The sequence below is a fragment of the Panulirus ornatus genome, chromosome 39 (genome assembly GCF_036320965.1).
Source record: "Panulirus ornatus isolate Po-2019 chromosome 39, ASM3632096v1, whole genome shotgun sequence".
Classification (NCBI taxonomy): Eukaryota; Metazoa; Arthropoda; class Malacostraca; order Decapoda; family Palinuridae; genus Panulirus; species Panulirus ornatus.
Window position 1 is genome coordinate 3,077,191 of NC_092262.1, and position 16,373 is coordinate 3,093,563.

The 16,373-nt window shown below is 41.2% G+C and overlaps 2 protein-coding genes and 1 pseudogene across 2 annotated transcripts in view; 1 reads left to right on the forward strand and 2 right to left on the reverse strand.

Moving 5' to 3' along the window:
• Positions 1–1,724: 1,724 nt before the first annotated feature.
• Positions 1,725–3,118, reverse strand: LOC139761028 (uncharacterized). The gene is made up of 3 exons (XM_071684779.1): positions 3,006–3,118; positions 2,597–2,887; positions 1,725–2,050 (listed from the first exon to the last, which is right to left on the reverse strand). Exons 1-3 carry the CDS (start codon positions 3,009–3,011, stop codon positions 1,796–1,798), a joined length of 552 nt encoding a protein of 183 aa, XP_071540880.1. The 5' UTR covers positions 3,012–3,118; the 3' UTR covers positions 1,725–1,795.
• A 5,139-nt stretch (positions 3,119–8,257) lies between these two features.
• LOC139761242 (uncharacterized) lies at positions 8,258–9,641 on the forward strand (annotated as a pseudogene).
• A 2,940-nt stretch (positions 9,642–12,581) lies between these two features.
• The window catches only part of LOC139761207 (uncharacterized), a 62,895-nt gene continuing 59,103 nt past the window's right edge, over positions 12,582–16,373 (reverse strand). Inside the window, exons 3-4 of the mRNA XM_071685249.1 lie at positions 14,465–14,746; positions 12,582–12,937 (exon numbers count right to left, since the gene is read on the reverse strand). Coding sequence (XP_071541350.1) covers positions 12,644–12,937; positions 14,465–14,746 — 576 coding nt within the window. The 3' untranslated portion in view covers positions 12,582–12,643. The remainder of the gene's footprint in view (positions 12,938–14,464; positions 14,747–16,373) is intronic.

Sequence of the window (16,373 nt, forward strand, 5' to 3'; positions counted from 1 at the left end):
CAATGGCTTAGTAGCGGCATTCATGTGCATCCATTAATTAGATCACATGCTATTTATAAAGCTTATGGTCTCTCTCTCTCTCTCTCTCTCTCTCTCTCTCTCTCTCTCTGGTACCAACACGGGTGTGTGTGAACAAATACAAACTCTGTAAGTTCTCACCGTAACCATTTACCCACAGATGATGCAATCCTTCCACACACACTGTTGCTCAACATTAATGCTTTTCCTGTGTCACAAATTTGGTCTTGAAATAGTCTATCATTCACCTATAATTCTATGCTATATCCATCTATAATGAAGTCCAACAACTCCAAGAATACTAAATTACGTACAAGGTTATTTTTTAGATATTATTATTTCAACAGAACTTGTAATCTTACCTCGAACAAATAGATAAAAAAAAGGTTTTGATATTTCATCAGCACAGCTTCATAGCTTGGGTCATGCTACAGGGTACAGAGGTGTAATTATGATGGAAGTGTTTTCCTTGTGGTTGATATTGACGCTCAGATTTGCAATCACCAGACTTGGCTCGAGATGGAATTAATAATTACGTTTACTGTCGGTAATTGGGTTGTGTAAGCGATGATTACTGTTTTTTATCAATTAATATCTTAAACACACACACACACACACACACACATGGGCCTTCGTGGTGTACTGCTTAGCGTTGTTTAGTTAGCCTGGGGTCGGACCCATATGGGTTCGAATCGTGGACATGGTTGTCGTCTCATTGAACCCTAGGTGTTCATCCTCCCGTCGGCGCTGGTCGATGGATAGTGTACCTGGGTTAGGTTAGGGTGCGTCGTGTACATGCGTGCGAGAAAAGACATGGTATGTATTTCAAGGTTAAGAGGCGGGACAACACGAGTCTTACACTCTCTAGGAGAAGAGCTAAGGAAGGAGTAGCACTACTCCTCAAGCAGGAGTTGTGGGAGTATATATGTGTTGGTAAGATCTGTTTTCTGTCATATTTCTCTCGTCATACTGTACAATGGCATAGTTTCAGATAAAGCTGACCACAGTTATTTTCCATAATATCTTATGAATCATGTCCATTCGAGTTTTAAAGGGAATATTTTCAAACAAAAATCTCAATGTTTCATGTGATGTCGTCAGTATTATGGTATCAATAATTATAATGTTTGGCAAAAGACACTACAGTTGATCGCACAAAATTTTAAAGAATTCAATGACCTAAAATGATTTATCTATCTAGTATCAGTCATGCGCTTTTCAGTTATTCATGACATAGCTGTAATCCTTCAGAAGCAAACTGTAACGTTAATTGTCAACTGTATTCAATCATTCAGAGCAAATGTATCAATGTAATCTTAGATTACCAATTGTAGGTACCACTTAATATATTTGGTAAATGCATGATTAGTTTATCCCTGGGCATTTTCCCTTCATAGATTGTTATATAAGTGCCTGATTTGTTCATTAATACAGTGGAGCAAGTTATAAACTTCTTGTGTTTATTATCTAATCTTCTGTTGATTTAGTTAGTTTTGCCGTCAACATTAGATTAAAACCAAAAGTCACATAGCTTCTCCGCTGACAATGTATTGCCAATAAACGTAATATCGAACTAAATTACTTTGGACAGGGTGAATGCTTGTCTGCCTGACTGCCAAAAAAATCGAGTTTCTGGTTTAGATTTCTGGCGGACATTTCTTCATGCGTATATTTTGACAGTCTAAAGTACCAAGTAATAAATATGAGATGATCTACACGTTTATTCAAAATGGTCAACATACATAACGAAGAGTAGCCTTCAGACGGTCAGATGATCTTAGCCATGTATATATTTCGGGGTGTAGACTGGGACAGGATTGTAGAGAGGTTTGTAGGCAGGTTTGTAGCTGACTTCGGCCACGTACCCGGAGTCGTCATCCACGTAGTACCTCACCGTCTGCAGACGACCATCAGGGAGGAGCACGGAGTACGACCCCCTGGTGTGGTCACCATCACGCGTCTCTTCATGACCAAAGTCGCTGTTGGAGAAGTCGTCCTTAATGGCCCAGTCGAAGGAGTACTTCGGAGGTACCTGAAGGAGGAAGACCTGGTTACTTCGGTGATATGTGAGAGTGGAAGACCTGGCTACTTCGGTGGTACCTGAAGGAGGAAGACCTGGTTACTTCGCTGATATGTGAGAGGGGAAGACCTGGCTACTTCGGAGGTACCTGAAGGAGGAAGACCTGGTTACTTCGGTGATATGTGAGTGATGAAGACTTGGCTACTTCAGAGGTTCCTGAAGGAGGAAGACCTGGTTACTTCGCTGGTACCTAAAGAAGGAATACCTGGTTATTTCTTCAATTCCTAAAGGAAGAAGATCTGGTCGATCTAGAGGTAGTTCAGGCTTGATATGACTAAGACCCAAAGCACATTTCTTGTGAATCATGTTATGTATACGAGTTGCTGAACCAGAAGCATTAAATCACATATCAGACTTAACTTCTTGGATGATGAGAAACTTGAGAACCAGCCTACATAAAGGTGCATCATTAAATACGATTACAATATGTACTGAGTCTTATAATCTCTGACCCCAGTGGACGATGGTTCATAATGAGTTGGAGGATAGATGTCTCACCTCATAAGATAAGCTTGGCTGGTAGGATGAGGCAGGCCTGTAGATCGGGGTGGAGTCGTAGGCTGAGGGCTGGATCAAAGATGAAGATGACGCGACCGATTGCACCGATGTGTCCGGCTCGATGAAGAAAAGAGGTTTATCTCCGGTGTCCAGCGATGAGATGGAGGTATAGGAGGAGACGGGAGCCTTGGGCTGGCCCTGTAGTGGGTTGTGGCCAAAGAATGGAAGAGGTACGACCGGGGAAGCCATGGCGACGACCACTAGGGCCAGGAGGAAGACGACCAGCACGACCTGTGATGAAGAACAAACACCAACATGTAGCGTGACGACCTCTGTAGTGAACACAGCATCAGGAATATTGTCAGCATTATCGTCAGCATCAGCGTCAGCGCTGTTGTCAGCACTATACCTTCATGACGGCTATAGGGGTGCAAGTGATGTGTCTTCGTTGGCAGTGACAACACTTATATACATTCAGCCACTAAGGGTGACCTGACCCACTAGTTGACACGGATGGATCACGGTGGGAATCTGGGTGAGGTCACGTCACCACCGGTGCCGCATCCCGGGTCACACAAGGTCATGGTCACCATGCAATTCACAGAGAGGCTTTTCACTTCCCATGGGCGTGTGTGTGTGTGTCGACGCCCACGCCGTCGAGAGAGGGCGTGGAGGTAGAACATTACGTTGCCCCCAGCTGAGGGAGAAAGGTATTCATGGAATAATTGGTTTTGATTCACGGTAACGACTGGGTCTGGTTGGCACCAGGGTTAGGTGGCGTCAGCTGATATGTGGTCATGGTAGGTTAGGTGTGACGTTATATCAGGCCTCAGTATTAGGTAATTAAACGGTATTTTCCTTTTATCTATACTTTAACTAGTACATACAACACACACACACACACACACACACACACACACACACACACACACACACACACACACACACACACACACACACACACACACATACATACAAGCAATTAATCTAATAATAGCTTCCCTGATGTTATCAAATATTTCTTTCCATGATCTCCTATACCTCCAAAGCTGCGCTGTCTTCAGTAGCTGGGACATGATCTCAAAAGTGACCCCTCAATATGCTTAGTGTTTCACCATTACATCCATTCATGATAATTCAAAGGAAGTTCTTACACGCGTTTTAATATCAACGAGTGGAATTCAACTCACAGAAGAAAAAAGAATTCACATTAGCGGTTTCCCTTTTATTTTTCCTAGCGTGTGAGTTGGTAAATCCGTGAAGGAAGCCTTTGAGGGAATATTCTCACCTGGCCCCCTTCTCTGTTCCTTCTTTTGGAAAATTAAAATAAAAAAACGAGAGGGGAGGATTTCCAGCCCCCAGCTCCCTCCCCTTTCAGCTGCCCTCTACGACACGCAGGGGTTATGTGGGAATCATTCTTTCTCCCCTATCCCCATGGATATATATATATATATATATATATATATATATATATATATATATATATATATATATATATATATATATATATTCATGTTTCTCCTTTTAGAAAGTTAGAATACAAGGAGGGGAGGTTTTATAGCCCCCGCTAGAAAAAAAAAAATTATATATATTCCTATGAATCCACAGGGAAAATGAAACACGATAAGTTCCCAATTGCATTTACGAGTAATAATCACATCATCAGGGGAGATACAAGAGATAAATATGTCATTGATAAACAACGAAGGGACGTAGCTAGGACGCCATTTGGTAAACAAGTGATTGTCCAATACAATGTGTGTGTATTTGTTTGTGTGTGTGTATGTGTGTGTGTGTCTGTGTGTGTGTGTGTGTGTGTGTGTGTGTGTGTGTGTGTGTGATGAATGAATATGTACTGCATTTCAAAACTGTTCTCTTGGTACTGTCTTTAATAGGATAGTATACCCTTACACTGGTAACATTTTATACTACATGATCTCAGCAAGAATCGGTGCTTCAGTCGAAGTACCGAAGCAAAGTTTGAAGCTCCACTGTACTCTGTTGGTCGAATCATCGAAGCGCTGTTCGAAGCATTGCATTCTTAAGCCGATCTAACACTGCATTGTTCCTGCTAATTTAGACATGTGTCTTCGATAATGCAATTATAACAGGTTCCTATCAGTTGAGGCTCAAGCTTGACTGAGCTTTCCTTACGCTCAAGAAGTTTTGAAGCAAAGTTAACGGGTTCATGTACAAGTTCGGATCATTTATAGGAAGACCTAATTATGTATCGAGAAATTCGGAACGAGTTGCGAAGATTCGAATGTGTATCAACAAGTTTGGATTATATATATATATATATATATATATATATATATATATATATATATATATATATATATATATATATATATACCAGTAAGATCAAAGCATGTAACTAGAAGTCCAAAATTAACATTATCAGGTTCAAATCATGTATCAAAAAGATTTAATCACACATGAAAAAGTTTGCATCGACTTAGAAAAAGGTTTGAACACGTATTCTAAAAAAAAGATTCGGATCTCGTAAAATCTGAATCACGTATTGAAACCCTGAGATTATGAACAGTTCAGGTCGTATACAATCACTGGGATGAACCAAATCTCATTTGAAAGGTTCGATGCAACAAAGGGTTCAACTGTCGTACTCAAGGGTATTGCCGTTGTAATAAAAAAAGGGGCACTTCATAGAACGAAGTTGTTCTACGCCGTTTGTTTGTCGTGTCTTGAGGTATCTGCCATTATATCTGAGTAGTTTGGCGGCTGAAGACACAGAGGGTGGAAGACAAACTTTCCTCAGTGAGTGTGGCTGCTCCGGAGCCCGCACAGAGAGAGAGAGAGAGAGAGAGAGAGAGAGAGAGAGAGAGAGAGAGAGAGAGAGAGAGAGAGAGAGAGAGAGAGAGAGACCCCCTCTATATCATCTCCAGATGAACACTATGACATACCTCACCTAGAGAACCTAACCTCACCAAGACCCTTAGATTATTACTACGTCATGTCATGCGTTGGCACCGATCCATTCCAGTCTCATAGACTCGGGGCGTTTCATAAACCGGTCCACATGAGATATATATATACACACACACATGCAGAGGAAATGACATAGATACAATGATCTACAATGTTACTTCATCATCCGTCCAGGATGCTGAGGCCTGAATACTTTAGATTTTCACACACACACACATGCATGCATATATATATACATATATATATATATATATATATATATATATATATATATATATATATATATATATATATATATATATATATATATATATATTCCTATGAGTCCAGGGGGAAAATGAAACACGAAAAGTTCCCAAGTGCACTTTCGTGTAATAATCACATCATCAGGGGAGACACAAGAGAGGAATATAACAGTCAGTTGATATACATCGAAGAGACGAAGCTAGGACGCCATTTGGTAATCACATGTTTACCAAATGGCGTCCTAGCTTCGTCTCTTCGATGTATATCAACTGACTGTTATATTCCTCTCTTGTGTCTCCCCTGATGATGTGATTATTACACGAAAGTGCACTTGGGAACTTTTCGTGTTTCATTTTCCCCGTGGACTCATAGGAATATCTTGATCACGCGCAAAATTGTGATCCTTTCCAATATATATATATATATATATATATATATATATATATATATATATATATATATATATATATATATATATATATATATATCAAGGTGAATTATATTTCTTTCTTCTATCTCCCCTGATGATGTGATTATCACACGAAAGTGCACTTGTGAACTTATCGCGTTTCATTTTCCCCGTGGACTCATAGGAATATATATATGTAATCACTAGACTACTTCTTGGAAAACACAGTCTTTATGGGAATATAATCACCATTGAACTTAACGTCTTCAGTTTAATTGGATTACTTTCCAGTATTACATATACCAACATCAGAGCCCAAAAGGAAAGAATAACACATATGTGTAATACCTACATAAACAATGTATGTACGAAACATAGTCCAGCATATCTAAATGTGGATCCTGAATGATAATAGGATGAAAGACCAATGTGAGTTGAGGAAATTATGTCTTAGGAAGGCTTAAAAATCCACACTGTCATCCCCTCTACATAAAATACATTCATACATGACCGTGATATAAAAACAATTATATTTTCTAATCAGAATTAGATTCCTAGCATCCACTTCTAGACAACCTAACACTAAAATAAACTTCTTAGATGACTTGATATCCTAATTTACATATAAGAAAACATTCAAGGAACACATTGAATGCGTGAATACCTCTTATGTTTACGTTGGCTTTATTCTTGTGGGAGGAAGGTGGACTATGTTATGAATAGTTCACTATCTAGGGAGCTGCTGGTTAACACAGAGCATCAAACGAACGGCATTGGCTAACCATTGTCTGTCCCGTGATTACAAATGACCAAGATGGGTGGTTTAATGATTGGGTAATTGGTTGGTGAAGTCGTGGGTCAAAGTGTTCATACATATGTATACTTTGTGACTCCGTCTTGACCATATACAACACATTACAGCTACTGTACCCGTACTAGTTAAGTACAGACGGCTGTAAGTCACTAAGAATAACGTCCCCAAACTTCCAAACAGACTGGGTCGTGTTTTGATATGTTTTTCAATCTCAGCTACTTTGATGGTAATCCAAGTACGAAATTTATATGGTAAGTGAATCCACAATTTGCTATCTTGACGGATTTACCAGTTAACACGACAGGAAAAATCAAAAAGGAAACCGCTAATGTGTCATTTTCTTTTCACGTTACTATCAAAGCGCATATATATAAATTTCTTCTCAGTTATCATAAATGGATGTCTTGGTGAAACACTAAGCATATTGATGGCGTCACTTTTGAGATCATGTCCCAGCTACTGAAGACATCGCAGCTTTGGAGGTATAGGAGATCATGGAAAGAACTATTTGATAACATCAGGGAAGCTATTATTAAATTAATTGCTTGTATGTATGTGTGTGTGTGTGTGTGTGTGTGTGTGTGTGTGTGTGTGTGTGTGTGTGTGTGTGTGTACTAGTTAAAGTATAGATAAAAGGAAAATACCGTTTAATTACCTAATACTGAGGCCTGATATCACGTCACACCTAACCTACCATGACCACATATCGGCTGACGCCACCTAACCCTGGTGCCAACCAGACCCAGTCGTTACCGTGAATCAAAACCAATTATTCCATGAATACCTTTCTCCCTCAGCTGGGGGCAACGTAATGTTCTACCCCCACGCCCACTCTCGACGGCGTGGGCGTCGACACACACACACGCCCATGGGAAGTGAAAAGCCTCTCTGTGAATTGCATGGTGACCATGACCTTGTGTGACCCGGGATGCGGCACCGGTGGTGACGTGACCTCACCCAGATTCCCACCGTGATCCATCCGTGTCAACTAGTGGGTCAGGTCACCCTTAGTGGCTGAATGTATATAAGTGTTGTCACTGCCAACGAAGACACATCACTTGCACCCCTATAGCCGTCATGAAGGTATAGTGCTGACAACAGCGCTGACGCTGATGCTGACGATAATGCTGACAATATTTCTGACGCTGTGTTCACTACAGAGGTCGTCACGCTACATGTTGGTGTTTGTTCTTCATCACAGGTCGTGCTGGTCGTCTTCCTCCTGGCCCTAGTGGTCGTCGCCATGGCTTCCCCGGTCGTACCTCTTCCATTCTTTGGCCACAACCCACTACCAGGCCCAGCCCAAGGCTCCCGTCTCCTCCTATACCTCCATCTCATCGCTGGACACCGGAGATAAACCTCTTTTCTTCATCGAGCCGGACACATCGGTGCAATCGGTCGCGTCATCTTCATCTTTGATCCAGCCCTCAGCCTACGACTCCACCCCGATCTACAGGCCTGCCTCATCCTACCAGCCAAGCTTATCTTATGAGGTGAGACATCTATCCTCCAACTCATTATGAACCATCGTCCACTGGGGTCAGAGATTATAAGACTCAGTACATATTGTAATCGTATTTAATGATGCACCTTTATGTAGGCTGGTTCTCAAGTTCCTCATCATCCAAGAAGTTAAGTCTGATATGTAATTTAATGCTTCTGGTTCAGCAACTCGTATACATAACATGATTCATAATAAATAGGTTTGGATCTTTGTCATATCAAGCCTGAACTACCTCTAAATCGACCGGTTCTTCCCCTTTAGGAATCTATGAAGTAAACAGGTCTTCCTCCTTCAGGAGCCTCAGAAGAAGCCAGGTCTTCCTTACTCACATATCACCGAAGTAACCAGGACTTCCTACATCAGGAACCTCCGAAGTAACCAGGTCTTCCTCCTTCAGGTACCTCCGAAGTAGCCAGGTCTTCCCCTCTCATATATCAGCGAAGTAACCAGGTCTTCCTCCTTCAGGTACCTCCGAAGTAGCCAGGTCTTCTCTCTCACATATCACCGAAGTAACCAGGTCTTCCTCCTTCAGGTACCTCCGAAGTACTCCTTCGACTGGGCCATTAAGGACGACTTCTCCAACAGCGACTTTGGTCATGAAGAGACGCGTGATGGTGACCGCACCAGGGGGTCGTACTCTGTGCTCCTCCCAGATGGTCGTCTGCAGACGGTGAGGTACTACGTGGATGATGACTCCGGGTATGTGGCCGAAGTCAGCTACAAACCAGCCTACAAACCTGTCTACAATCCTGTCCCAGTCTACACCCCGAAATATATACATGGCTAAGATCATCTGACCGTCTGTAGGCTACTCTTCGTTATGTATGTTGACCAGTTTGAATAAACGTGTAGATCATCTCATATTTATTACTTGGTACTTTAGACTGTGTCAAAATATACGCATGAAGTAACGTCCGCCAGAAGTCTAAACCAGAAACTCGATTTTTTTGACAGTCAGGCAGACAAGCATTCACCCTGTCCAAAGTAATTTAGTTCGATATTACGTTTATTGGCAATACATTGTCAGCAGAGAAGCTATGTGACTTTTGGTTTTAATCTAATGTTGACGGCAAAACTAACTAAACTAACAACAGAAGATTAGATAATAAACCCAAGAAAACTAGAACTTGCTCCACTGTATTAATGAACAAATCAGGCACTTATATTACAATTTATGAAAGGGAAATTCCCAGGGATAAACTAATCATGCATTTACCAAATATATTAAGTGGTACCTACAATTGGTAATCTAAGATTACATAAATACATTTGCTCTGAATAATCGAATGCAGTTGACAATTAACGTTACAGCTTGCTTCTGAAGGATTACAGCTATGTCGTGAATAACTGAAAAGCGCATAACTGACACTAGATAGATAGATAGATTATTCTAGGTCATTTCATTCCATAAAATTTTGTGCAATCGACTGTTGTGTCTCTTGCCAAACGTTATAAGTATTAATATCATAATACTGATGACATCACATGAAACATTAAGAATGAAATATTATCATGGAAAATAACTGTGGTCAACCTTATCTCAAAATATGGCATTGCACAGTCTGACGAGGAAAAAAAAATCTTACCAACACATATGTACTCCCACAACTCTGCTTCAGGAGTAGAGCTACTCCTTCCTTAGCTCTTGTCCTAAAGAGTATAAGACTCGTGTTGTCCCGTCTCTTAACCTTGATATACATACCATGTCTTTACTCGTGCGCATGTACACACGCACCCTAACTTAACCCAGGCACCATATTCATCGACCAGTTTCGACGGGAGGATGAAAACTTAGGGTTAAATGAGACGACAACTCTGTCCACGATTCGAACCCATATGGGTCCGACCCCGAGCTAACTAAACAACGCTAACCAGTACACCACGAAGGCCCATGTGTGTGTGTGTGTGTGTGTGTGTGTTTAAGATATTAATTGATAAAAAACAGTAATCATCGCTTACACAACCCAATTACCGACAGTAAACGTAATTATTAATTCCATCTCGAGCCAAGTCTGGTGATTGCAAATCTGAGCGTCAATATCAACCACAAGGAAAACACTTCCATCATAATTACACCTCTGTACCCTGTAGCATGACCCAAGCTATGAAGCTGTGCTGATGAAATATCAAAACCTTTTTTTTATCTATTTGTTCGAGGTAAGATTACAAGTTCTGTTGAAAGAATAAAATCTAAAAAAAATAAGCTTGTACGTAATTTAGTATTCTTGGAGTTGTTGGACTTCAATATAGATGGATATAGCATAGAATTATATTATGAATGATAGACTATTTCAAGACCAAATTTGTGACACAGGGAAAGCATTAATGTTGAGCAACAGTGTGTGTGGAAGGATTGCATCATCTGTGGGTAAATGGTTACGGTGAGAAATTACAGAGTTTGTATTTGTTCACACACACCCTTGTTGGTACCAGAGAGAGAGAGAGAGAGAGAGAGAGAGAGAGAGAGAGAGAGAGAGAGAGAGAGACCATAAGCTTTATAATTGTGTGTGATCTAATTAATGGATGCACATGAATGCCGCTACTAAGCCATTGCGAAGGTCTGATTCGCACAATACATTTCCTTCATACCTGGAATGGCAGTAAGAGCGACGTGTGTGAAACATATACACCAGACCTACATAGGAAGATGATTTTGTGTGTGTGTGTGTGTGTGTTCAAGGTTCGCCTCTGCTCCAGCTGTGGTTGTTTGAGAGGCTGGCTTCCCACCAGTAACCAGCATCATAAAATCATCACAAATCAAAGGAGAAATGAATTTGTAGCCTTAAGATCTGTCTTACATCACATCTTCAGTAAATAGACGAAAAGGAGAGGCGACAAGTAGTATATATATATATATATAAAAAGTACATTGACAAACCAGATCATACCAGGTAGACTGACCAGAATCCCTTCATATACCTGATTGAACACATTAGGTTAGAACAGGTCAGCTATGGAGAAACCTTTTAATACCAAATGTGAGGGTTACTAGATGACAGAGAAAGTGGCCACAGAATATATCTGTGCCTTGAAAAGTTTTAGAAACTATACAAGATTATATTATCTTTCTTCCTAAAGGATACCTAACCCTAAGAATGTAGTAATTACTTTCCCAGTCAGCGAGATGGTCCTTCTTAGTTTTATTTTGAAACAAACTATTATTTCTTCACTACTTCGAACACTACATCTATGCTGGTTAACTCTGGTTGTTTAAGCTTTTCCCTCTTTGACTCATGTAATACATTTCACAGTCCCTACATTTAATCTTCACTACATATTCAGACATGTCTTTAGTGCTGTTTTTTTTTTTATCATAAGGCTAATTCTTTATGGTATGGTTGTATGCAAAAGCTATCTTATATCTTTTTCTTAACTGCACAATGCCCAAAAAGAAACATATCAATTTAAGGGAGAACTAAGTTCTTATTTCTATCACTTTCTTGTCTAATCTGTGGATCAGTGTGACTTTCCTCCCTTGCAAGGTCATGGCTTGAAAATTCAAACTGAAGAAGGTGTTGAAGATTAATCTATTGGTCGTTGTAACTTGACCCTAACAACCTCAATAAACCTGGCTGTTAATAAGCCTTAAAGACTTGATAATCTAGAAGAAATTGATGATCTAATAACACTGGACAGTTCTGAATATATTGCGTTACTTACTGGAAGCTGAGATCTGGTTTTGCGATGGATAATGAAAGACAAAACTCAGTCCCTAGAAGATGGCGAAAACTTCTGAATGGTGAACATTCCGTCAAACACAATCTTGTCTGAATTAATACGAGCAGCCGAACCCTAGTATTCGAAGAGTGATTCAACACACACGTCAATGATTTGTCTTCAAGGTGAAAAAAAATCTGCGAGATCACTTATTTTTCTCGTATGTTTGCCTAAAGATTTTGAATCGATATAAACGAGTTATATTTTTGTAATGTAATCAGATTTAGCAGATAGTTATATGGGCCTTATCTAGATTCGTTTGGGATTATTCGAATCTTGATCCGAACCAACAACACACATGAAGCTTCACTGTAGCTCAAGGAGGTATAGTAGTGAGAGACATGTATCGATAATTATAAATTTATTCACTATAAGTTATTGCGTTGATATAAAAAACAGTCGGACATCTTAGGCATATATGTAGTTAGGGTTGTAGGCTGGGACAGGGTTGTAGGCAGGCTTGTAGACAGGTTTGTAGGCAGGTTTGGGGACCGGATATCTGGCTTGTCCCTTGTAGCTGACTTCGGCCACGTACCCGGAGTCGCCATCCACGTAGTACCTCACCGTCTGCAGACGACCATCGGGGAGGAGCACGGAGTACGACCCCCTGGTGTGGTCACCGTCACGCGTCTCCTCATGACCAAAGTCGCTGTTGGAGAAGTCGTCCTTAATGGCCCAGTTGAAAGAGTACTTCGGAGGTACCTGAAGGAGGAAGACCTGGTTACTTTGGTGATGCGTGAGAGTGGAAAACCTGGCTACTTCGAAGGTACCTGAAGGAGGAAGTCCTGGTTACTTCGTATGATCCTGAGGGAGGAAGACCTGGTTAATTCGGAGGTTCTTGATGGAGGAAGACCTGGTTACTTAGTATGATCCTGAGGGAGGAAGACCTGGTTACTTCGGAGGTTCTTGATGGAGGAAGACCTGGTTACTTCGTAGGATCCTGAGGGAAGACCTGGTTACTTCGTATGATCCTGAAGGAGGAAGACCTGGTTACTTTGTAGGATCCTGAGGGAAGACCTGGTTACTTCGGAGGTTCTTTAGGGAGGAAGACCTGGTTACTTCGTAGGATCCTGAGGGAAGACCTGGTTACTTCGTATGATCCTGTAGGAGGAAGATCTGGTTACTTTGTAGGATCCTGAGGGAAGACCTGGTTACTTCGGAGGTTCTTTAGGGAGGAAGACCTGGTTACTTCGTAGGATCCTGAGGGAAGACCTGGTTACTTCGGAGGTTCTTGAGGGAGGAAGACCTAGTTACTTCGTATGATCCTGTAGGAGGAAGACCTGGTTACTTTGTAGGATCCTGAGGGAAGACCTGGTTACTTCGGAGGTTCTTGAGGGAGGAAGACCTAGTTACTTCGTATGATCCTGGGGGAGGAAGATCTGGCTAATTCGAAGGTTTTGATGGAGGAAGACCTGGTTACTTCGTATGATCCTGAGGGAGGATGACCTGGTTACTTCGTATGATCCTGAGGGAGGATGACCTGGTTAATTCGGAGGTTCTTGATGGAAGAAGACCTGGTTACTTCGTATGATCCTGAGAGAGGAAGACCTGGTTACTTCGGAGGTTCTTGATGGAGGAAGACCTAGTTACTTCGTATGATCCTGAGGGAGGATGACCTGGTTATCTCGGAGCTTCTTGAGGGAGGAAAACCTGGTTGCTTCGTAGGCTCCTGAGGGAAGACCTGGTTACTTCGCAAATACCTGAAGGAGGAGGACCTACCATCGATTAAAACAACTTACCCTCCTCCCTTTCAACTCGCAGAATCACCTCACTGTCCCCATATAACTTTCTCACCTCATTTGATAGCTTTCCTCCCATACCTCTGTCAACAACTCTGATATAGAAATTTTCTCCAGATCCATAAATGCCGCATACAAATCCCACACTTTTCTCTTGCTTAGAACACAACCTCGAAGCTGTGGTAGCACCACGATAGATTCATGGGTTTATATATATGTATAGAAGAAAAAAACAGAAGTTTGAAACCGACGTGAGTTTATTTAAATCATAAAAACTTTTAAGATGTGACATAAGTTTAGACCTAAGCAAATATGCATGTCTATATAAGAATACACGTAAATGGATATGAATTACATACCCGATATATGGAAGATGGGGAGTGGTTGCCACGAGAGGCGACGTTTATAGAAAAGTGAAATCAAGTCCTTGAGACAGAGCAACTCTTTGTTCCCCCATGCTCAACTGCATGAATATGGGCGTCAGACTTACCTTGTAGGAATAGACTGGCTTGTAAGAAGTTACTGCCTTGTAGGAAGGACCGGGAACATACGAAAGGTCATTTCGGGCCGACGCGGAAGGCTGGATCGACTTCCGTGACTCAATGAAATGTGGCGGTTTGTAAGCTCTAGCGAGCGAGGAGATCGAACTATAGGAGGAGACGGGGCCATTAGACGGGGTAGGAGCTGGGTCGTAGCCGAAGAAAGGCTGAGGTCCGCCTGGAGTAGCTTTAGCGACGACCACAAAGGGCAAGAGGAAGACGACCAGCACGACCTGTGGAGACGTAAAGCATAACATATGTCTTGAGGAAATCAGCACTACATCAGAACTTTGTTATGCTACAGAGAAGAACATGGAATAACTAATAGATAACATGATGGTCTATGATTGGGTTATATGTTGGAGGACAGGTCATGGGAAGGCCAGACGACAGAAGACCTGATGGTCTATGACCAGCGCTGGAGGACAGTACATGGGAAGGACATATAACACAAGACCTGATGGTCCATGACCAGGTTATCTGTAGGAGGACAGTATACGGGAAGGACAGACAACAGAAGACCTGATGGTCTATGACCAGGTTATCTGCTGGAAGACAGTACATGGGAGGGACAGACAACAGAAGACCTGATGGTCTATGACCAGGTCGTCTGCTGGAGGACAGTACATGGGAAGGACAGATAATATAACACTTGATGGTCTATGACGAGGCTATCAGCTGGAGGACAGTACCTAGGATGGACGTATAACAGGAGACCTAATGTTCTATGATAAGGGCGTCAGCTAGAAATCAATGATAACATCCTAAACTATTATTCAATAAAGATGGAGAGAAAATAGTAAAACACAATGTTCCTCCCTTCCCTTTGGTACAATTCAAATAAAGACGAAACTTTGTCATTTTCAAGATATCAAGAGTATTCCAAATCACTCACTGACAATGTGAAAACGACTAGACCAAGGAATAATAATTCTACATTAAAATCATTTAGTATGAGGTAGAAACGTATATGATCTCAACTTTGTCCCACAAGTCTTACTAAGTGAATCTGTAGTAGTGAAATTGGTTGATTCATTTGGCTTGAGGGCCGTTTGGCTGTCACTTTATTCCGGCATCACCAGTTCTATGAACGAAATCCCTTTTCTCAAGTGTTCAAATTAATCCTTAATACACAGCTTTGGTATTCATGCAGGTTTAAATAACAATCTACTGTAGACTTTGTCAACATCCCAGTCATCATCGTGTTTATGTAATTATCAAGCGTGTGAGGTAATTCCAGGCAATTATTGATTCGCATCGGATATAATACATGCTACATATTATATCATTAAAGAATTAAATTAGTAATCATCTCGTAACAAGACGAAAGTGTATTGTACGGGTGGCTTATGTTACGCAACCGTGCGTGTCAAAGATTAAGTCAGTTCTACACCTTATAATCTCTTCTCTTTCATTATATACTACCGGGGCAATTAGCCCTCCAGGCTAATTGCCCCGGTGCTGGAAGTCATTATGCGTTGCCAGTGTGACAGCCTCTCACTTTCACACGAGACAGTCATCTATAAAGAAAGGATTGTCTTGTAGAGCGAAAGCAGTGACAGCGGCAACAGCTGTACTTGAATGAAGAGCAAGAGTGGTGCCTGTGAGCGACTGTATTGAAGTCAGAAATACAGCATTGATGTTTTGAGCGACTGTGTTGAAGTCAGAGCTACAGCATTGATTTTTGAGCAACTGTATTGAAGTCAGAGCCACAGCAATGATGTTTTGAGCAACTGTATTGAAGTCATACAGTTTTAAGCAACTGTATGAAAATCTTAACTACACCAATGATGATTTGCGCAACTTTATCAAATGTTACAGCTATAACAATGGTGTTGTGAGTGAATGTAATATCTGTAG

Excerpts from the sequence above, each read along its gene's own strand:
- LOC139761028 (XM_071684779.1), bottom strand. Across the intron at positions 2,051-2,596 it reads AGCCAAGCTTATCTTATGAG|GTACCTCCGAAGTACTCCTT; the intron begins GTGAGACATCTA and ends TTCCTCCTTCAG.